Source organism: Stylophora pistillata, chromosome 13, assembly GCF_964205215.1.
Source record: "Stylophora pistillata chromosome 13, jaStyPist1.2, whole genome shotgun sequence".
Classification (NCBI taxonomy): domain Eukaryota; kingdom Metazoa; phylum Cnidaria; class Anthozoa; order Scleractinia; family Pocilloporidae; genus Stylophora; species Stylophora pistillata.
The window spans coordinates 20,160,013-20,184,287 of NC_142531.1; the positions used below are offsets into that span (position 1 = coordinate 20,160,013).

At 41.4% G+C, this 24,275-nt stretch overlaps 1 protein-coding gene across 1 annotated transcript; it reads right to left on the bottom strand.

Moving 5' to 3' along the window:
• Window positions 1-21: 21 nt before the first annotated feature.
• On the bottom strand, window positions 22-23,470 carry LOC111338208 (uncharacterized). Its single transcript, XM_088742447.1, has 28 exons — window positions 22,847-23,470; window positions 22,180-22,209; window positions 21,249-21,952; window positions 20,344-20,370; window positions 20,178-20,235; window positions 20,000-20,029; window positions 19,106-19,669; window positions 18,530-18,574; window positions 17,592-18,233; window positions 15,427-16,062; window positions 14,579-14,620; window positions 13,668-14,309; window positions 13,426-13,476; window positions 12,513-13,052; window positions 11,507-12,142; window positions 10,663-10,704; window positions 9,752-10,393; window positions 9,510-9,560; window positions 8,596-9,135; window positions 7,616-8,251; window positions 6,768-6,809; window positions 5,857-6,498; window positions 5,616-5,666; window positions 4,308-4,850; window positions 3,202-3,837; window positions 2,438-2,494; window positions 1,818-2,109; window positions 22-301 (listed from the first exon to the last, which is right to left on the bottom strand). Exons 1-28 carry the CDS (start codon window positions 23,091-23,093, stop codon window positions 22-24), a joined length of 9,348 nt encoding a protein of 3,115 aa, XP_088598573.1. The 5' UTR covers window positions 23,094-23,470.
• Between the last annotated feature and the right edge of the window lie 805 nt (window positions 23,471-24,275).

Genomic DNA, 24,275 nt, shown 5'->3' on the forward strand with positions numbered 1-24,275 from the left:
AGGAGGGCAAAATGGATCAGATCACTTACGCGGCACATAGGGCGTACAGGCCTTGTTCTTAATTACACCAAGAACAGTGCTCAGTCTCCTGAACCCGGCTGTGAACACATGCAAAGGACTGGAAGCCATTTGTTGCAGCTGAAGCCTTCTAAACTTGTGACCAATCCCCAAAGAGAAGATTTCCACTCCTTTCCGTTTCAATCTCTCGGCGGGACCTATTACATTATCTTGCGAAATCCCGTCTGTCAAGATAACAAGAACTGGCTTTCTACCTTTCGATCTCCCTCGGGGGAATAAGTACCTGGATGGGATAAGAACAAGAAATATCAGCATGTATATTCTCCCCGTTATTCTCCTTGTATTTTAAATGATACTTATAAGAAGAATTTCTTTAAACGATCAAGACCTTTTGGCGGTCGATGATCGTTTTCTTTGTTCTAACGAATTTTGCGTTTGATTAAGAACACATGTACACATGTTAAAGGATAAATTAAGCCCTGATTGATTTTGCATTACTTGGTTCAAACTCAAAGGACAAGTTGCCTGCTACTGTACTTCTGAAGCTAGATCCTGCTTTCTGTGGCCTGGAGGGACTACGAGTTCTTCTGGGGGTGGTTGTTAGTGCAGCGGAACCGTACTAAGTAAATTAGTAGGGACTTCAAGCAAACCACGACGGCTACGGCAACGAGAACGTGGAAAAACAATAGATCTAATTGACAGAACAATAGCTCAATACGTGCGTTTTAAAACTTTGTACATTTCTTAGCCGTCCTTTGCAAAACAACAACGTGAAATCACCCAAATTTGCGTCGTCTTCGAACCGAAACCGCGGCGGCAAATAATTTTAATTTACATTTGGAACTCAACGCTACTTTTATGCGTTATGTTGAGTTTGAGGTCTGGCACCCTATGAGACGGCAAACACATGCAGCCATTTTCGAAATTCTAACTAAAAGTAGAAACTCATTTTTTAATCGACGTCTTCCGTGCCGTTGACGTCCTGACTGCTTAAAGTCCCTAGTAAAACCAGCGGATGCCGACAATTTTCTTAGCGACCGCTCATGCCCTTCAGTAACCGTTACTCCATTTGTAACCGCCACGTTTTCATTTTGACCACAAGTGTGCTTTCTAGTTCTTTTCACTTATGTAATCCTTCGGCCTTCCGTTCAACGGATTAGGTTGTTATCTCAGTAATAAAAACATTCGGGGACGCTACGGTGTGGTACTCGAAAATAATGAATCCAGTTTTTGTTTTGGTGTGCAAAACTATTTATACTCTCCTGAAAGGAATGAGGATCTGTGAGAGTCAAGTATCTTGCTACAGAACACACACAAAAAAAAGATCCCAGTTATGGGTTCAATTTAAAGTTAAGTGCTGACTATTAAAACCAAAGAGTCGAGAATCTTAAAAGTAAGTCGCTGTACGCAGAAGAATATTTTAGTATAAAATATTCCTTCCAAAATGCATTCATTACTTGTACTTATTACACGACTCGGGCAGTCAGAGGGCCAATAACTAAAATCAACCAATCAAAATGCTCTATTGCCAGTCAATATTCTCTCAGTATTGGACCGGGCACTGTCCCGAATGGTCCCGAATGATACCGCACTTGTGTCCCTTTGAACTTCAGTCGTATAATAAATCTCTTATTAACCAAGCTTTCTCGGGACCATACTGGAAGAGTATCGGCCCTCGGTCTTTTTTGTACGGACCTCGCAGCGCTCGGTCCGTACTGTCAAGACCTCAGGCCGATATTCTCCCAGTACGGCCCTCGCGCCTGGTTAATAAGATATATTTAACAGCTTCATACACGTACCTTGAAACATAAGTGAGGGCTCTTCCCAGCTTTGTTCCTCCATATGGATATCTCACACGATCAACTGCCTTAATAACGCTAGGCAAGGTGTAATATCGGTTAAAACGGAATATCGGGTATGGTCGAGTGGAGAATACTACCATACCCACCCGGGTCTGGCCCGCAGAGATAGGGAAGAAACTAATGAGAGTCTTGATAAAATCGAGAATGTTGATGAAATTTCCTTTGCCTCGATTTTCTATGCTTCCAGAGCCATCCACGAGGAACCCAAGATCAACTTTCAAGCGGCAAACTGGAAAGAAAGCAAAGCGTTATAAGAGCCTGCTGTTCATTGAACTCTTTATGATCAACACGTAACTTCTTCCCACAGTATCCACGCATTATCCAATACACAGGTTATGAGAATGTTCAAACTTATCAGGTGGAAGCTGTTATATTGATCTAACACCAAATTCTTGTTACTAATTTACAAGGAAATAAGTAGCAGCTACACGGGAGAATTTACAATCAGATCTTAGGAGCTCAAGAGTTAAGGCCAAATGATGAGATCATTAGTGAATTGGGTATGTAAATCGCTTTATAATTAAGACAGATAGTTAAGAGGACGCTGAGTTGCTCACCTGGTGGTTTTGTCGGTATCGGTTTTTTAGTTGGAATGGTCGGCGATGGGGTCACAACTTGAAAATTGAACAAAAAGATAAACATCAGCAACCAATCAGTGACAAGAATAACAATAGATCAAAAAAGGCCTGTCGGAAAATGAGTTGTGTTCGAGTAAAATGTCCTTGAAGTCTGACCAGATAACTTTTCACAAAAAAATTTAAAGCATTCAGATTGTCGTTCAAGATACAATCCATCTTTTAAAAGCTTCTCGATCTCCGTTACTGAGTGAGAGGTTCGTTTTCTAACTTTCAACTTGACAAACTTTTTAACCCTAATGCAGCTCCGTGAACAATAATTCAATACATAGAATTTTTGCACATGTTCCACGGTTTCTGGGAACGTACTGCTTGTACGTACAACGGTGCCACGTACGGGTGTTTTTACGTTCATCCTTATATGATAAAATGTACTCTTGCTCCATACCATGTATAAAAAGGCTTGCGACGAGTTCGTCTTTACTGATGCTATTGCTGAAAATTATTCTTTCTCTGTTCAGTTTAACCAAAGAAAATATCAATAGAATTTGCTTGTTATCGTTGCTGTGGCTCATTATTCCCACAGACTAACTCACACCATTAGAAAAGACTTGAGAAACGTTGCTCTCCAAAGGGAAAGTTAAGACCTTCTAAGGTTTGCCTTAAAGCTTTATGTTTCTCGTTTCAAAATATGCTTACAAACAATGTACAAAAACCCCTTGCAACTGTTTAGTTTTTACACCTACCTGCACGGAAACATTGCTTCTTTTTACTTCGAATCTGTGCAGCACTCATAGCATAATTATACATCTGTACACAGGCAATTCTCCCGCGGAACTTGCGACGATCACCAGGTTTACTTCCGATCACTATGGGGTAGTTGGTAGCAAGACCACGACGAAATGTACCAATCCTGCGTTGAATGATGGGGAGACTGTCTAGCCACAGGGTGGCCAGACCCGTTCGTCGATCGTAAGATGCAGCAATGTAGTTCCACTGGCGTGGCTTTATCTTTTTGTATACAGCTGTCACAGATTTGCGTGAGCGAGGTACAAACCGAGCGAAAAGTCTGAACTGACTTATGATCCACACGTGAACACCCCAGCCTTTTGGATTAAAATGTAACAACGGTCCACTGCTCTCGGGATACACCCACATGATAATTGTAAGTGAGTATCTTGTGTCCAGACAGCCGTTATTGGGAATCAAAACATAACTGTTTCTTGTTCCTCTAAAGGAAAGGGCTCCTTGTGGATGGTTGTCTGGGCCACGTGCGTAGTAAACGCCTGCGAATGTGGCGGGCGGGTTGACATATCCACTGATGTCACGATTCTTTGAGGCGCTCGTAAGCTGATAAACTGCAACAGACCCTCGGCGAATAACTGAGAAAAAAAAGTTCTAAGAATTAACAGGGGTAAGATAACCAGAGGTGATCTTTCGATTTTCAGCCTTCAAAGTGAAACCTTGATCTCATCATGGAAAAATGGTAAGGAGAAACAATCGAAATGTATTAAATTGCTTAAAAAAAGAACAATAATATTTGCTCCTCAAACCAACATGCCTATTCAGAAAGGGGTATGATTCTAGAGAAACTATGGTGCTGCGACGGTGCAGGGAAATACAAGATAATTTGCTTTTATCAACTGAGTTAATAATGTTTACTTGCCATCGTAAAGAGTTTATCCATAATACGTTTCGAGCTGACGAAGAAATAACGCTGAAAGGCCAACTTAAAAAACTCTTCATCGGGGCTAATTTACATTATTGATATAAAAAAATACTTTTAATCAGAACTTCTTGGCATCTCATCATTTTACGGCTGTATAAAATGATATTTCCCAAGGAAACTCACCAGGAGAGTAACAAATCCTGTCCTTTAGTGTTCTTACAATTGACAAAAGCTGTCTATACCCAACCACAAATACATGCTTGGTGTCAGTTGTAACCCGTACTAGCCTTGTCCTACTGATGCTGCCGATGCCAATGGTGAATATCTCCACACCAGCTCCCTTAAGTGTGTCGGCTGGTCTCTTCACCCTGTCAATCCACCGCCCCGCGGTAAGAACAATAAGAACTCTTCGTTTTCCACAACGAGGTTTTCCTCTGAAAAGATTTAATCTGGTATAGGTCAATGCTCGTCCAAGTCTCCCTCCGCCTCTAAGAACCCGAATTCCAGCGACGGCTTTGTAAATTCGTTGCCGATTGTATGCTGCAGAAAATCCGATGATTCTTTTAGGACGAGATGCGTACGCTGCTACTCCAATACGCGCGGCTCTACTTGAGATGGTAAATCGACGAACAGTTTCTCGTACAAACTGAACAATTCGCTGGATGTTTCGTCCCACACGACTCGTAGCGTCGATAAGGAAACCGAGATCAACTCTGGCTGTGCAAACTGTGAAAAGAAAGTAGAATAATTTTAAAAAATCAAGATCGTGGGGAGATGTCGTATTGTTTTAAAGTACGAGTTATGTCGAGAATTAAACAGTATATCGTGTGGTTAACCTTTCCCTACCAAACGAGGTTACAAGTAAGTTACGCATACCACATCTTTCCATCATTTAGCGAACAAGCGCTTTGAACATCATATATCACCAGGTAGAGAGAGTATTTTTTAAAGTAACACAGCATTTCCTCAACTTATTTACAAGGAATAAAGGCTGATAGTTTCTAAAGAAACTGTTAGGCGCTGCGTCGGTGGGGGTAACGAAATAATTTGAATATATCAGCAAAGTTGAGGATAATCAACTCAACATCGAGGACAATCGACGAAGGGCTAACGACTAAGGGCTAACGCTCGAAACGTCAGCTTTTATAACCGTAACGGTGGCCAATTCACCATTTCAACTTTGTTGATATATTCAAATTATTTATTTACAAGGAATTGTACGCTTCATGGAGAGGGGAATTGTCCATCAGTTCCATTTAAAATACTCTTGGCGTCTGAGGAAACCCCTCAATCCCGTTTCGCATAATCACTATGAAAGTATAGAGGGGGTTTCCATTAATCAAATATCAAACAACCCTTTTCATAGAACCTTGGTTCCAACGTAACATATCATTCTATCTCGAGAAAACTGTTATAAAGAAAACTTAATGATTCACAGTCTTCTTTGCATTATGTAATACTTAACATCTCACAAATAAGAAAGTAACTTACTTCTAGGAGCTGGTGTGGGAGCGGGTGTCGGAGTTGGAGTTGTACAGGGCACTAAGAAAAGAAAAACACATGCAGTGAAATAGATTACGTCTACACTCTAAGAAATCAAAGTCATTTGTAACGCATAATCGTTCAAAACAAAAAAAAGCCTGAACGAGGCCATTGGGAACTTAAAAGAGCCATATTTTAAGTTTGGCGACGGAAGTGCAGCTGCAGACAACTAAAACTGGGTTAGACCTACCTTTCTTGAAGCATCGTTTCTTAGTCTCTTCCATCTGCTTCCTGTTTAGCGCCACACTGTACAACTGAAGACAAAACAGACGACCACGGAAGTACTCCCTGCTGCCTCTCTGTCCACCGAGTCTGATTGCCTTCCTGGTTTCTAACTGAACTTTACCAATTGTTCGTCTAACGACTGGTTTGGAATTCACCCAAATGGTCACCACTTGACTTCGCTCGTGATATGTTACAGCTATGTAGCTCCAAGCCCTGTAATTTATAGCTCTTCCTCTTGTCTGTACCGTAATTGTTGTCCTTCTTATTCGTCGAACAATTATCACTTGAAGTATTCTGGGACTGATCATGCGCAGCTGGAAGCCTCTCCGGTTTGGATTGTAGTTAAGTATAACACCACGTCGTCCCTCGTGATAAACCCAAATGCAGACAGTGATGGAATACCTTGCGTCTAGTCTCCCTGTGTTAGGAATCTCCACGTAGCTACTTGATCTTCCGTAAAACTGTGTAGAACCGTCCCGTCTGCCGTCAGGGCCTTGTTTGTATGTGACACCGTAAAATCTGGCTGATGGGTTTCGATTACGACTGATGTCTCGTCCGCGCCTGATGTAGTCCAGCGGATACACAGCCAGTGTTCTAGGAAGTTCCACTACGGGATAATAGAATAATCATAAGAGATACAAAAAAATTAGCAGACAAACTTTAGACTTTAATGGTTACTACCTGTTTTTAGGTGTAGGTCAGTGTTACTCCAAATGGCAATAAATACTTGCACCCTTTCAATTTGAATTCTTCTTGCACTATTTAGCAATGCTATTATCAAGCGTAGGGGTACACTGCGATCTCATCAATTGATCACGGGATTGGTATCAAACTCGTGATTTACGAGAATAACAAGTTATGGAATGTTTTGCTCACCTCTTGGCGTACTGGTTGGTTTTGTGACTGGATAGGTGGGTGCTGAAAGGATAGGAAAATTAATTTAGTCAAAGGAGTAGATACGTTTCATTTTTTCTAAGAATAAGACTTCAAAACTTTTCTAAATCCAAAGTACTCGTCAGTTTTAAAGTGTCTGCTCCAGGGTTTCGGGATTGAATCCATGGTATGGGTTTGTATCGCGATAACATCATCTCCCCACAAAAAACATTAGTGTTACTTCAAATGGCAACAAACGCTTGCACACTTCCAATTTGAATACCCCTTGCAATATTTAGCACTTGCACTATTAACCGCCTCTCGTTTAGCTCAATGGATAGACTTATGTGCGGGAGGTCGAGGAATCGAGCCCAGGCTGGACCAACACTCAAGGTCTTAAAATAATTGAGAAGAATATGTTGCCTTTCTATAACATCAAGAAATGGTTTAGATATTCTAGCCTTCTCGGATAGGGACGAATAAATGGAGGTCCCGTCTCCTCTAGGGTTAGGGGTAGGAGAAGTTAATTTCTCACGCAGGAGATTACTGTGTGATGGATGTCCTTCCCCTGGAATGGTATGGGTGGGTTGTTGTCTTGCGTTTCATACCTGAGCCTCTGGCTCGGGCAATATGAGTAACCATGCCCCACGTAAGGACATTAAACTTTGATTACTATTACAATTACTATAACATTCCCGTGTAACAGATAGCACGTGAGATTTTTATCGAAAAACCCTCCATGATTAGCTTTTCAATAATTAAATTGTTTGCATAACAAATTTGCACGTGTCTAAAGAAGTAGTATCCTTTACGAACAAGAATAAACGAAAATCAGAAAATCTCACACGCACCTGCGCGGAAACACTGCTTCTTTTTACTTCGAATCTGTGCAGCACTCATAACATAGTTATACATCTGTACACAGGCAATTCTCCCGCGGAACTTGCGACGATCACCAGGTTTACTTCCAATCACTATGGGGTAGTTGGTGGCTAGACCAAGACGGAATGTACCAATTTTGCGTTGAATTAGGGGAAGACTATCTAGCCACAAGGTGGCCAGACCCGTTCGTCGATCGTAGGATGCAGCAATATAGTTCCACTGGCGTGGCTTTATCTTTTTGTATACAGCTGTCACAGATTTGCGTGAGCGAGGTACAAACCGAGCGAAAAGTCTGAACTGACTTATGATCCACACGTGAACACCCCAGCCTTTTGGATTAAAATGTAACAAAGGTCCACTGCTCTCGGGATACACCCACATGATAATTGTAAGTGAGTATCTTGTGTCCAGACAGCCGTTATTGGGAATCAACACATAACTGTTTCTTGTTCCTCTAAAGGAAAGGGATCCTTGTGGATGATTGTCTGGGCCACGTGCGTAGTAAACACCTACAAATGTGGCAGGTGGGTTGACGTATCCACTGGTGTCACGGTTCTTGGAGGCGCCGGTGAGCTGATAAACTGCAACTGCTCCACGGCGAATAACTAAGAAAAGAGAGTACGAATAATTATCAAATGCGTGATGAAATTAAGGGTTTTTAGGAAGGTCACGAGTAATCAGAAATTGCTGTTGTCTCATTGCTGTGGTTAGTGTGCTGATAACCATCCCGAGAATTACACTGAACGTTAAATTTAACGCGGCAACTAAGCTCAGCTACTGATGATATATAGATCTGATCTTGATAAAGGTTATAGGATAGACATTAATTAAAATAGATTGCTCTGAGGATTAAAATAAAGCGTCTTTAGGAAGGTCACGCGTGATAGGAAATTGCTCTGGTCTCATCGATTCGCAACAGTAAAGACGTACGTACTTAAATTCAACTTACCAGGAGAGAAACAAATCCTGTCCTTTAGTGTTTTTACAATGGACAAAAGCTGTGTATATCCAACCATAAATACATGTTTTGTGTCAGTTGTAACTCGCAACAGACTGGTCCTTCTGATGCTGCCAATACCAATCGTGAATATCTCCACACCAGCTCCCTTAAGTGCCTCGGCTGGTCTCTTTACCCTATCGACCCACTGTCCCGTCGTCACAACAATCAGAACTCTTCGCCTCCCACACCGAGGTTTTCCTCCAAATAGATAACGTCTGGTATATGCCAATGCCTTACCTAGATACCTCCCGCGTCCAACAACACCAATTCTTCTAAAGGCATTATAAATTTGACCACGAGTGTATCTCGAAAATCCAATAATTCGACTGGGACGAGATGCATATGTTATCACCCCTATACGTGCGGCTCTACTCGTGATGGTAAACCGGCGAACAGTCTCCCTCAAAAACTGAACGATACGCGGGATGTTTCTCCTTCCAGAGCTGCTCGCATCAATAAGGAAGCCGAGGTCAACACGGGCTGTGCAAACTGTGCATAAAAAAAAAAATGACCAGAGGTAATTTTTTTCAAAATACTGCACTACGGCAGAATGTTCTTGGAATCATTTGGATACGGAGCACCAAAAGATGTTATCTCGCTAAGAAAGTTATGTCACTTACCGCAAGGTAATCGCAAACCCTGAACAAATTAGACGAGTTTTGCATTGTGTTAAGATCGGACATGAGTTTAAGCTAAATAATGTTGCATTGATATATCATTGATGTCTTGATCCCAGGAATAGAGAAGTTTTTTTTCGTAGGTATCTATTGTTGCCGGTTTATTCAATTTCAATACAGGTTCTGGTGTCGTGTGATTAGTACGAGGAGATAAAAACCATATTACGTCACAGATTTGTGGCTTACCTCTTGGAGCAGGTGTAGGTTTACGCGTCGGAGTTGGAGTTGTGATGGGCACTAAAACAAAGGACAAAAGTTAAGTAAAACTTAAGCTATCAGAGAGCATTCGATTGAGTGTTATGAAATCAAATGTCAGGTAAACACAACGAGTCAATGGTAACTTATGCTGAAACAAACGAACTGGCTGATTTAAGGGATTGAAAATGGAAAAACTCAAATTAAGAGGAAACTAAATGAAGCTGCATTACCTTTCCTGAAGCATCGTTTCTTAGTCTCCTCGATCTGCTTCCTGTTTAGCGTCACACTGTACAACTGAAGACAAAACAGACGACCACGGAAGTACTCCCTGCTGCCTCTCTGTCCACCGAGTCTGATTGCCTTCCTGGTTTCTAACTGAACTTTACCAATTGTTCGTCTAACAACTGGTTTGGAATTTACCCAAATGGTCACTACTTGACTTCGCTCGTGATATGTTACAGCTATGTAGCTCCAAGCCCTGTAATTTATAACTCTTCCTCTTGTCTGTACCGTAATTGTTGTCCTTCTTATTCGTCGAACAATTATAACTTGAAGTACTCTGGGACTGATCATGCGCAGCTGGAAGCCTCTCCGGTTTGGATTGTAGTTAAGTATAACACCACGTCTTCCCTCGTGATATACCCAAATACAGACAGTGATGGAATACCTTGCGTCTAATCTCCCTTTGTTAGGAATCTCCAGGTAGCTACTTGATCTTCCGTAAAACTGTGTAGAACCGTCCCGTCTACCGTCAGGGCCTTGTTTGTATGTGACACCGTAAAATCTGGCTGATGGGTTTCTATTACGACTGATGTCTCGTCCGCGCCTGATGTAGTCCAGCGGATACACAGCCAGTGTTCTAGGAAGTTCCACTACGGGATAATAGAATAATCATAAGAGATACAAAAAAATTAGCAGACAAACTTTAGACTTTAATGGTTACTACCTGTTTTTAGGTGTAGGGCAGTGTTACTCCAAATGGCAATAAATACTTGCACACTTTCAATTTGAATTCTCCTTGCACTATTAAGCAATGCTATTATCAAGCGTAAGGGTACACTGCGATCTCATCAATTGATTACGGGATTGGTATCAAACTCGTGATTTACGAGAATAACAAGATATGGAATGTTTTGCTCACCTCTTGGCGTACTGGTTGGTTTTGTGACTGGATAGGTGGGTGCTGAAATGATAGCAAAATTAATTTAGTCAAAGGAGTACGTTTCATTTTTTCCAAGTATAAGACTTCAAAACTTTTCCAAATCCAAAGTATTCGTTAGTTTTAAAGTGCCTGCTCCAGGATCTTGGGATTGAATCCATGGTATGGGTTTGTATCGCGATAACATCATCTTCCCACAAAAAACATTAGTGTTACTCCAAATGGCAACAAACGCTTGCACACTTCCAATTTGAATACCCCTTGCAATATTTAGCACTTGCACTATTAACCGCCTCTCGGTTAGCTCAATGAATAGACTGATGTGCAGGAGGTCGAGGAATCGAGCCCAGGCTTGACCAACACTCAAGGTCTTAAAATAATTGAGAAGAATATGTTGCCTTTCTATAACATCAAGAAATGGTTTAGATATTCTAGCCTTCTCGGATAGGGACGAATAAATGGAGGTCCCGTCTCCTCTAGGGTTAGGGGTAGGAGAAGTTAATTTCTCACGCAGGAGATTACTGTGTGATGGATGTCCTTCCCCTGGAATGGTATGGGTGGGTTGTTGTCTTGCGTTTCATACCTGAGCCTCTGGCTCGGGAAATATGAGTAACCATGGCCCACGTAAGGACATTAAACTTTGATTACTATTACAATTACTATAACATTCCCGTGTAACAGATAGCACGTGAGACTTTTATCGAAAAACTCTCCATGATTAGCTTTTGACTAATTAAATTGTTTGCATAACAAATTTGCACGTGTCTAAAGAAGTAGTATCCTTTACGAACAAGAATAAACGAAAATCAGAAAATCTCACACGCACCTGCGCGGAAACACTGCTTCTTTTTACTTCGAATCTGTGCAGCACTCATAGCATAGTTATACATCTGTACACAGGCAATTCTCCCGCGGAACTTGCGACGATCACCAGGTTTACTTCCAATCACTATGGGGTAGTTAGTGGCTAGACCAAGACGGAATGTACCAATTTTGCGTTGAATTAGGGGAAGACTATCTAGCCACAAGGTGGCCAGACCCGTTCGTCGATCGTAGGATGCAGCAATATAGTTCCACTGGCGTGGCTTTATCTTTTTGTATACAGCTGTCACAGATTTGCGTGAGCGAGGTACAAACCGAGCGAAAAGTCTGAACTGACTTATGATCCACACGTGAACACCCCAGCCTTTTGGATTAAAATGTAACAAAGGTCCACTGCTCTCGGGATACACCCACATGATAATTGTAAGTGAGTATCTTGTGTCCAGACAGCCGTTATTGGGAATCAAAACATAACTGTTTCTTGTTCCTCTAAAGGAAAGGGCTCCTTGTGGATGATTGTCTGGGCCACGTGCGTAGTAAACACCTACAAATGTGGCAGGTGGGTTGACGTATCCACTGGTGTCACGGTTCTTGGAGGCGCCGGTGAGCTGATAAACTGCAACTGCTCCACGGCGAATAACTAAGAAAAGAGAGTACGAATAATTATCAAATGCATGGTAGGCATGGTTAGTTGCTCTGATGATGAAATTAAGGGTTTTTAGGAAGGTCACGAGTAATCAGAAATTGCTGTTGTCTCATTGCTGTGGTTAGTGTGCTGATAACCATCCCGAGAATTACACTGAACGTTAAATTTAACGCGGCAACTAAGCTCAGCTACTGACGATAAATAGATCTGATCTTGATAAAGGTTATAGGACAGATATTAATTAAAACGGATTGCTCCGAAGACGAAAAAAAGGGTTTTTTTAGGAAGGTCACGAGTGATCAGAAAGTACTATGGTCCCGTCACTTCACAGTAGTGAAGACACATGTCCCTAAATTAAACTTACCAGGAGAGTAACAAATCCTGTCCTTTAGTGTTTTTACAATGGACAAAAGCTGTGTATACCCAACCATAAATACATGTTTTGTGTCAGTTGTAACTCGTAACAGACTGGTCCTTCTGATGCTGCCAATACCAATCGTGAATATCTCCACACCAGCTCCCTTAAGTGCCTCGGCTGGTCTCTTTACCCTATCGACCCACTGTCCCGTCGTCACAACAATCAGAACTCTTCGCCTCCCACACCGAGGTTTTCCTCCAAATAGGTAACGTCTGGTATATGCCAATGCCCTACCTAGATACCTTCCGCGTCCAACAACACCAATTCTTCTAAAGGTATTATAAATTTGACCACGAGTGTATCTCGAAAATCCAATAATTCGACTGGGACGAGATGCATATGTTATCACCCCTATACGTGCGGCTCTACTCGTGATGGTAAACCGGCGAACAGTCTCCCTCAAAAACTGAACGATACGCGGGATGTTTCTCCTTCCAGAGCTGCTCGCATCAATAAGGAAGCCGAGGTCAACACGGGCTGTGCAAACTGTGCATAAAAAAAATTGACCAGAAGTAATTTTTTTTCAAAATACTGCACTACGGTAGAATGTTCTTGGAATCATTTGGATACGAAGCACCAAAAGATGTTATCTCGCTAAGAAAGTTATGTCACTTACCGCAAGGTAATCGCAAACCCTGAACATATTAGTCTAGTTTTGTATTGTGTTAAGATCGGACACGAGTTTAAGCTAAATAATGTTGCATTGATATATCATTGATGTCTTGATCCCAGGAATAGAGATGTTTTTTTTCGTAGGTATCTATTGGTGCCGGTTTATTCAATTTCAATACAGGTTCTGGTGTCGTGTGATTAGTACGAGGAGATAAAAACCATATTACGTCACGGATTTGTGGCTTACCTCTTGGAGCAGGTGTAGGTTTACGCGTCGGAGTTGGAGTTGTGATGGGCACTAAAACAAAGGACAAAAGTTAAGTAAAACTTAAGGTATCAGAGAGCATTCGATTGAGTGTTATGAAATCAAATGTCAGGTAAACACCACGAGTCAATGGTAACTCATGCTGAAACAAACGAACTTGCTGATTTAAGGGATTGAAAATGGAAAAACTAAAATTAAGAGGAAACTAAATCAAGCTGCATTACCTTTCCTGAAGCATCGTTTCTTAGTCTCCTCGATCTGCTTCCTGTTTAGCGCCACACTGTACAACTGAAGACAAAACAGACGACCACGGAAGTACTCCCTGCTGCCTCTCTGTCCACCGAGTCTGATTGCCTTCCTGGTTTCTAACTGAACTTTACCAATTGTTCGTCTAACAACTGGTTTGGAATTTACCCAAATGGTCACTACTTGACTTCGCTCGTGATATGTTACAGCTATGTAGCTCCAAGCCCTGTAATTTATAGCTCTTCCTCTTGTCTGTACCGTGATTGTTGTCCTTCTTATTCGTCGAACAATTATCACTTGAAGTACTCTGGGACTGATCATGCGCAGCTGGAAGCCTCTCCGGTTTGGATTGTAGTTAAGTATAACACCACGTCGTCCCTCGTGATATACCCAAATACAGACAGTGATGGAATACCTTGCGTCTAGTCTCCCTTTGTTAGGAATCTCCACGTAGCTACTTGATCTTCCGTAAAATTGTGTAGAACCGACCCTTCTGCCGTCAGGGCCTTGTTTGTATGTGACACCATAAAATCTGGCTGATGGGTTTCTATTACGACTGATGTCTCGTCCGCGCCTGATGTAGTCCAGCGGATACACAGCCAGTGTTCTAGGAAGTTCCACTGCGGGATAATAGAATAATCATAAGAGATACAAAAAAATTAGCAGACAAACTTTAGACTTTAATGGTTACTACCTGTTTTTAGGTGTAGGGCAGTGCTACTCCAAATGGCAATAAATACTTGCACCCTTTCAATTTGAATTCTCCTTGTACTATTAAGCAATGCTATTATCAAGCGTAGGGGTACACTGCGATCTCATCAATTGATTACGGGATTGGTATCAAACTCGTGATTTACGAGAATAACAAGATATGGAATGTTTTGCTCACCTCTTGGCGTACTGGTTGGTTTTGTGACTGGATAGGTGGGTGCTGAAAGGATAGGAAAATTAATTTAGTCAAAGGAGTAGATACGTTTCATTTTTTCCGAGAATAAGACTTCAAAACTTTTCCAAATCCAAAGTATTCGTTAGTTTTAAAGTGTCTGCTCCAGGATTTCGGGATTGAATCCATGGTATGGGTTTGTATCGCGATAACATCATCTCCCCACAAAAAACATTAGTGTTACTCCAAATCGCAACAAACGCTTGCACACTTCCAATTTGAATACCCCTTGCAATATTTAACACTTGCACTATTAACCGCCTCTCGGTTAGCTCAATGGATAGACTGATGTGCGGGAGGTCGAGGAATCGAGCCCCGGCTGGACCAACATTCAAGGTCTTAAAATACTTGAGAAGAATATGTTGCCTTTCTATAACATCAAGAAATGGTTTAGATATTCTAGCCTTCTCGGATAGGGACGAATAAATGGAGGTCCCGTCTCCTCTAGGGTTAGGGGTAGGAGAAGTTAATTTCTCACGCAGGAGATTACTGTGTGATGGATGTCCTTCCCCTGGGATGGGATGGGTGGGTTGTTGTCTTGCGTTTCATACCTGAGCCTCTAGCTCGGGCAATATGAGTAACCATGCCCCACGTAAGGACATTAAACTTTGATTACTATTACAATTACTATAACATTCCCGTGTAACAGATAGCACGTGAGATTTTTATCGAAAAACTCTCCATGATAAGCTTTTGACTAACTAAATTGTTTGCATAACAAATTTGCACGTGTCTAAAGAAGTAGTATCCTTTACGAACAAGAATAAACGAAAATCAGAAAATCTCACACGCACCTGCGCGGAAACACTGCTTCTTTTTACTTCGAATCTGTGCAGCACTCATAGCATAGTTATACATCTGTACACAGGCAATTCTCCCGCGGAACTTGCGACGATCACCAGGTTTACTTCCAATCACTATGGGGTAGTTGGTGGCAAGACCAAGACGGAACGTACCAATTTTGCGTTGAATTAGGGGAAGACTATCTAGCCACAAGGTGGCCAGACCCGTTCGTCGATCGTAGGATGCAGCTATATAGTTCCACTGGCGTGGCTTTATCTTTTTGTATACAGCTGTCACAGATTTGCGTGAGCGAGGTACAAACCGAGCGAAAAGTCTGAACTGACTTATGATCCACACGTGAACACCCCAGCCTTTTGGATTAAAATGTAACAAAGGTCCACTGCTCTCGGGATACACCCACATGATAATTGTAAGTGAGTATCTTGTGTCCAGACAGCCGTTATTGGGAATCAAAACATAACTGTTTCTTGTTCCTCTAAAGGAAAGGGCTCCTTGTGGATGATTGTCTGGGCCACGTGCGTAGTAAACACCTACAAATGTGGCAGGTGGGTTGACGTATCCACTGGTGTCACGGTTCTTGGAGGCGCCGGTGAGCTGATAAACTGCAACTGCTCCACGGCGAATAACTAAGAAAAGAGAGTACGAATAATTATCAAATGCATGGTAGGCATGGTTAGTTGCTCTGATGATGAAATTAAGGGTTTTTAGGAAGGTCACGAGTAATCAGAAATTGCTGTTGTCTCATTGCTGTGGTTAGTGTGCTGATAACCAGCCCGAGAATTACACTGAACGTTAAATTTAACGCGGCAACTAAGCTCAGCTACTGATGATAAATAGATCTGATCTTGATAAAGGTTATAGGACAGATATTAATTAAAACAGATTGCTCCGAAGACGAAAAAAAGGGTTTTTTAGGAAGGTCACGAGTGATCAGAAATTACTATGGTCCCGTCACTTCACAGTAGTGAAGACACATGTCCCTAAATTAAACTTACCAGGAGAGTAACAAATCCTGTCCTTTAATGTTTTTACAATGGACAAAAGCTGTGTATACCCAACCATAAATACATGCTTTGTGTCAGTTGTAACTCGTAACAGACTGGTCCTTCTGATGCTGCCAATACCAATCGTGAATATCTCCACACCAGCTCCCTTAAGTGCCTCGGCTGGTCTCTTTACCCTATCGACCCACTGTCCCGTCGTCACAACAATCAGAACTCTTCGCCTCCCACACCGAGGTTTTCCTCCAAATAGGTAACGTCTGGTATATGCCAATGCCCTACCTAGATACCTTCCGCGTCCAACAACACCAATTCTTCTAAAGGCATTATAAATTTGACCACGAGTGTATCTCGAAAATCCAATAATTCGACTGGGACGAGACGCATATGTTATCACCCCTATACGTGCCGCTCTACTCGTGATGGTAAACCGGCGAACAGTCTCCCTCAAAAACTGAACGATACGTGGGATGTTTCTCCTTCCAGAGCTGCTCGCATCAATAAGGAAGCCGAGGTCAACACGGGCTGTGCAAACTGTGCATAAAAAAAAAAATGACCAGAGGTAATTTTTTTCAAAATACTGCACTACGGCAGAATGTTCTTGGAATCATTTGGATACGGAGCACCAAAAGATGTTATCTCGCTAAGAAAGTTATGTCACTTACCGCAAGGTAATCGCAAACCCTGAACAAATTAGACGAGTTTTGCATTGTGTTAAGATCGGACATGAGTTTAAGCTAAATAATGTTGCATTGATATATCATTGATGTCTTGATCCCAGGAATAGATATGTTTTATTTCGTAGGTATCTATTGGTGCCGGTTTATTCAATTTCAATACAGGTTCTGGTGTCGTGTGATTAGTACGAGGAGATAAAAGCCATATTACGTCACGGATTTGTGGCTTACCTCTTGGAGCAGGTGTAGGTTTACGCGTCGGAGTTGGAGTTGTGATGAGCACTAAAACAAAGGACAAAAGTTAAGTAAAACTTAAGCTATCAGAGAGCATTCATTCGATTGAGTGTTATGAAATCAAATGTCAGGTAAACACAACGAGCCAATGGTAATTCATGTTGAATCAAATGAACTGGCTGATGTAAGGGATTAAAAATGGAGAAACTCAAATTAAGAGGAAACTAAAGAAAGATGCATTACCTTTCCTGAAGCATCGTTTCTTAGTCTCTTCAATCTGCTTCCTGTTTAGCGCCACACTGTACAACTGAAGACAAAACAGACGACCACGGAAGTACTCCCTGCTGCCTCTCTGTCCACCGAGTCTGATTGCCTTCCTGGTTTCTAACTGAACTTTACCAATTGTTCGTCTAACAACTGGTTTGGAATTTACCCAAATGGTCACTACTTGACTTCGCTCGTGATATGTTACAGCTATGTAGCTCCAAGCCCTGTAATTTATAGCTCTTCCTCTTGTCTGTACCGTGATTGTTGTCCTTCTTATTCGTCGAACAATTATCACTTGAAGTACTCTGGGACTGATCATGCGCAGCTGGAAGCCTCTCCGGTTTGGATTGTAGTTAAGTATAACACCACGTCGTCCCTCGTGATATACCCAAATACAGACAGTGATGGAATATCTAGCGTCTAGTCTCCTTTTGTTAGGAATCTCCACGTAGCTACTTGATCTTCCGTAAAATTGTGAAGAACCGCCCCGTCTGCCATCAGGGCCTTGTTTGTATGTGACACCATAAAATCTGGCTGATGGGTTTCTATTACGACTAACGTCTCGTCCGCGCCTGATGTAGTCCAGCGGATACACAGCCAGTGTTCTGGGAAGTTCCACTATAGGATGTAAAGAAAATGAAATTGTAAGTTTAAGTAGAAAAAAGCAAATCCTGAATTCGCAAAGCTGTGTTTAAAAGTGTGAGTATCGGTGCGAGAGAGTAAATGCAAAAGTTTAAAAGCACGTAATCATTGTATTTTTTTATTTATGCCAAGCAATATTAAGAAAAAAGGTGAAGTTAGCTGATAAAATCAGACACGCTGAGGAAGATAAGGAAGCAGACTTTAAAGAATTACACAGGAATAATTGAACAAAAGAAATCGATATAAGAGATTTAGAATAGTTGTATAGTTACCTCGTTGTGTAGTGGTTGGTTTGCTGATAGGGCGGACGGTGGGTACTGAGAGTTAAGAAAGACAGAGTGAAAAAATGTGCAATATTCATGAGCTCCTTATTCACAAAGTAGCAATGAATTGTTGTGGAGAAGAGATGATTCCTAACGCATTTTCGATGCGTGATGTTTCTGCGAGTGTTTTTGCTATCCAGACAGTGATATGGTTTTCAAATGTCATAACATCATCTCTACCACAGTAAGATTGGGAAAAGAAAATAGAAAATAATTTCTTTCAGACAAATAAGATAGTAAACCTAAATCATATGTTGAAACAGTTACTGCTGTGAGTTCCCCATCCTTCCTCTTCAAGTTTCAAAGGAAACTACTTATGCAGAGCAACTATACAACCAGCCATCTTTAAGCCACTCCACATCATCATCTTTTGAAAGCAGGATTTTAGCACTTTTTTCACGCATAAGTTTCATTAAAATGAAATCATTAACAAAAGTGCCCTGAATTCTACCGCTATCTTGTTTTCTTTTTAATGAAACAATACGATCCTGGTATAGAAGAGAAGTAAAGATCTTCTGTACTCACCAACTTTTTGCCGCTGGCACACTTGGTTCTTTATGCCCGGTATAATTGTCATTAGCATGCTAAATGAGGTGGTCAGTACATGCTTCTGATCTGTAGCTATCTGGTGCAACTGTCTACGCCTGTAGTTCTTTCCAACACCCACTGCGAACACTTCAGTGCCAGTGGCCTTTAGGCGACTTGCAGCTGGACCAACACGGTCTTGTGAAATACCATCAGTGATCAACACCAGCACCTGCTTTCTCCTCCGAGGTATCCGTCGTTTGAAGAGGTAGTTTCGGGTAAAATCTAAAGCTTTTCCGATGCGCGTGCCCCCTCGAGGATAACGAACCTGATCGATCGCCCGAAGGACTTGCACTTTAGACGAATAACGTCGGAACCCAAAAATTGGGATCGGTCGAGAAGAGAATAACACAAAACCGATTCGTGACTTTCCTTTAGACACTTCAAAGAAGCTGACCAACGATTTAATGAGGTTTAGTATACGAGCAAAGTTTCCCTTTCCTTGGTATTCGATGCTTCCAGATCCATCGACAAGGAACCCGAGGTCTATTCCAATCTTACACACTAGATACGACAAACAAAGGAAAGACAAAACACATTACATTTTACGCCCGATATAAACAGTGTGATATCACACTTTCGTTCGATTAACAGGTCTAATATTTTTGCGAGTTCACAAAGCCATACTTGATAAATCATTGAGATAACGCTTGGCAAAGACAAGTAACGCCGGCTTCATAGATAAAAAAGGCTCTAAATCAAAGCCCAACGGTAATGCTACTTCCAATACTACTACCAATAATAAACGATAAACAATAAATAATAAATAACAAATAAATAATAAATAACAAATAAATAATAAATGACAAATGATAAATTACGACTTTAACGTACTTTCTGGCAGAGGACGTGTAGGAGTTACGACTGAAAAGAAAAATGAGACAAAAGTGATTATCACAAAAAATGCAATATCTAAGATAGCAAGCCTCACCTTATTTCTGACTTCGACCTTAAACTCAATGTAAACAAAATCTTAAAAAGACGCCGCATAAAAGGAGGAAAGTTCCGTAACCTCCAAAAAAGCTGTCACTTTTTATAGCGTTTATCAGCGGTGGCAAAAGACGCCTCTCCTGAAGTTAAACAATTTTAGTCTCGGGTTTTGGAGTGCTTGAGCAATATCTTTCACAGTGATTATCCAGAGTTTAACACATTTATTTTTAGCATTGAAACCTACTTACCTGGAGGCGTTGGCTTTGTGATGGGCCCTAAATATGAGCGAGAAATAAAGGAAATTAAAATGGCCTTTCCATCACCATTGGCAATATTGTCGCAATCTGATTGGCCAATTCTCCGTTGTCGATAACAGTAGAGAAAACGCTTCTCTCGTCAACGTGTCACGCAACGTGTCACGCACTGAAAGTTTTATTTGACGCCGATGTTGTGGTAAAAAACAAATCCACGGTGGCTTAGCTTGGCTGCGTCTCGTGAGTCCACAACATTTTAACAACTGTGATGAAGAATATCGTTGTCGATAAGAGTGCAGACCACGCTAAACCACTGTCAATTTGTTGATTAGATCTGTCCTAAAATATGTCGAAAATCGATGACAGTGGTAAAGCTTGCTCGTAAAAGTAACCATTTTGTTGTTTCGCAAAGTTAAAAGGGCTAGCCTGCATTAAAAATCTCATTACGCTTTCCATTCATTTCATAAACAGTTTGTGAATCTTTTTTCAAGTATTCCCAGGCAAAACTTGATAGAACTGTTCTCCCTAAAATAAAAGTTCCTATAAAAAATAAAACAGATCCTACACGTTGAGCTTATATCAATTGTTGTCTTCTTATGAACAACCAGTAGGCTAATTATAGTTTTGATGAAAGATGAGTTTTCTGTTTATCGTGCTTATATAAATACAACCTTGCCTAAAATGATATATTTTGTTTTATGAGTGTGCTGACTTAAAAAAAAAAAAAAAAGAAAAAAAAATTGGTGGCCCATTCGACTCATCAAATAATTGGCGTTTGAAAACGTGCAAACCATTTTGGTACAACTTAAGTCAAAGTTTTCATCGTGTGTCTTACGATATTGAGTCTTTTCAACTGTAAATTGCAACGTGAAGAATGCCTTTGCTTGTCTTTATTAGGCATTAAACTTCGACGAGCACGCATCACCATAGCTTTCTAAAAGCAGGCAATCAACATAGATCAACTTACATTTCTTGAAACACCGCTTCCGTGCTCCACGTATCTGTTTCGCGTTTAAAGCGATACTATACACTTGCACGCAGGAGATTTTACCGCGGAAAGCCCTTTTATCGCCGATTCGCGCACCCATCCTGATTGGATAATTCGTGGCTAGCTCGAAGCGGCCGATGCTCTGTCGCGCCACAGGTTTCGAGTCCAGCCATAATGTAGCGACACCGGTGTTGTAATCGTAAGTGGCTCCGATGTAGTTCCAAGCTCTATAACGCGGTTTTGTAGAGTAGGTCGCCACTGAAGATGTTCTCCCTCGTGAGCGTTTAACAAAACGAACGAAAAGTACTCTGGGTCCAACCATCCATAGATGAACTCCGAAACCACGCCGATCGTAATTGAAGATAGGCCCAGACCTCCCGTTGTGGTAAATCCAAGCCAAGATGGTCATAGAACGCCTGGTATCAAGCCTTCCATTGTTTGGGAATTCGATATAACTGTTTGACGATCCGAAGAACTGAGTTGATCCCTTGGGATTTCCGTCGGGTCCAGGTGCTGGACGGACATGCGATGGGATACCGGGCGGGTTGTTACGAGTGATATCTTTGGTTTTTGTTTCACCATCCAGAGTGAATATGGCTACAAGAGGCGGTAACTCTGAAAGACAGAAAATCACCCTCGGTTGCCACACGATATCTATATCTTTGTTAGAATAAATCATGCATTCATATAAAGCGTTTTTGACATTATTCCCTGCCAACGTTAAGCTCTTTTTATCAGGAAGATGAAATCTGTAACCCAAAGTTTAACGTGTTGAATGACCATACTAGAAGTCACACAGTTCAATAATTAACTTGTGTCATTGAAGAAGAACCAGTACCTACCTGGAGGAGGCGGCTCTGGTGGGGGAGCACCTAAAATAAAAAAAATCACATAGTGGCAATTAAAAGCAAACATATCGACTCAGCTTAAAGTGTGGAATATTGCAGGGATTTAAGCTCGGCCGACTAATAAGTCTTAGGGTGAAGTCTACATCCGCAACTGACTGGAATAATTGCCACATGGGAGCTCAAAATTTAACTATTGGAAAATATAAAACAAGATATCTCAATGAATACTTTTTCTTCGTGAGCATGTCTCGAAACTAGGCTTCAAAGATAAGTAACTTGACCGAAAGAATGCCCCAGTCTCCGCTCTCGCCTGAATTAGTATAACTTTATGATAACGGTCGGTAAAAAACTAAAGCAACTAGTGAGGAATTTTTATGACTTACGCTTTTGGAACTCTTCTTTTACAAAAACTTGTGAAAATTCTTCACTTTCGATTTGTGAGAGCTAGGCTATTATCCCATGAGGAACCAAAAAGATCAGGGCTTAGATGGTATTCTCTGGAAGAGACTTGAAGTTTTATCACACAAATTTGCAGAATGAAGCGATATTTTTAACGAATTTTCATCAACGTATAGAATTCCTGTGGTGTACGAAGTGGTGTAGTTTTTTTTTCAGATATGGTATAGCGTAATAGCCGAGAGTCAAATCCAGTAGTGCTCACCTCTGAAACAAACATTACGTCGCTTGTTCATCTGAGGTCCCGTTAGTGCCACATCAAACACCTGCATACAAGCAATCCGACCACGGAAACGAGTTCTAGATCCTGGTCTACTTCCCATAATCGCGGGATAATTGGTAGCGAGCCTCAAACCTCTTCCGATATTTCTCTGTGCAATGGGCGTTGACTCGCGCCAGAGGGTAGCTAGCCCGGTCTTACAGTCATAACTTGCAGCAATATAGTTCCACATCCGCGGGCGAATACCTTGTGCTCTCAGAATAAACGACCCACGACCGGAGCGCCGAACGAACTTTACATACAAGGTATTCTTCCTTAAGATCCAGAAGCTTACGCCCGAGCCTCGCGGGTTGTAGTGGAATATAGGACCACCTTTCTCAGGGTGGACCCAAGCTAGGAGAGTAATTGAGTTTCTGGTATCAATGCCACCATTATTAGGGAAATAGATGTAGCTACCACGCTGACCGGTGAAATAGAAGGATCCCCGTGGAAACTTGTCTGGTCCAGAGGCCAAACGTACTTGACTGGGACGCCCGGGTTTATTTTTCCTGGGGCCGATGTCTCGTCCTTGGGTTCTGCTGTTCAGGGGATACAGTGCCACGGCACGGGGTGGTTCTGTAAAATAGCTATACTTTACTTTTGCTATTCATCGCATGGAGCACATTTCGATTAAGTTTCTTAACCTCAAACCAAATTTATCACAGCCGCCATTCGAATGAACAAAATTATCTTCTGTGGTATTTCACAACTTTTAGAAAAAAACACAAACAAAATGCCTGAAGCGCGGGAAGACGCAGGGGAACAAATCGTAATTGGTTTTAGCTTCGCCTATCACTGATTTCGATGGTGGGGCGAGTTTTCTAAACCATTTACAGAGCGAATCAAAGCAAAACCAATGCAATTTTTGAGTACTACCGACTCTTAATTGAAAATTACCCTGCAATTGCAGGAAATGTTTCTATGCAAATGAACTTATTGTTGGGTTTAGTAAAGCGTCTTCTAATATAATCTTACATCTCCTAAACGGATTGTGTTATAATCAAAGAGTGAGCCTTTGAGGTTAACAATCAGTCAATAAATCAGTCTCAATACGTCTTGCAGTTTGAAAAGAACTGATCGAACTTGTTTTTTGGCGAGGTATCATTGGATTGCTCAAAACAGTAGCGTAACCGCAACTCTGGCAGTAATTATGATACACTTACTCGTCGGCGTTGGTACAGTAGCTGCAAAAGAAAAATAATTTACAATTAGCCGAGTGCTCATGCCAGATCATGATAAGTACACCAATAATTCTTTCAGAGTGACATAAAGATCATAAGTTGGGAAATATAAATTCAATTGTCTGGTTGGACGGTTAGGTATTCGAGCAATTCATAATAATAATAATAATGATAATTTATTGACTTCTAAGGCG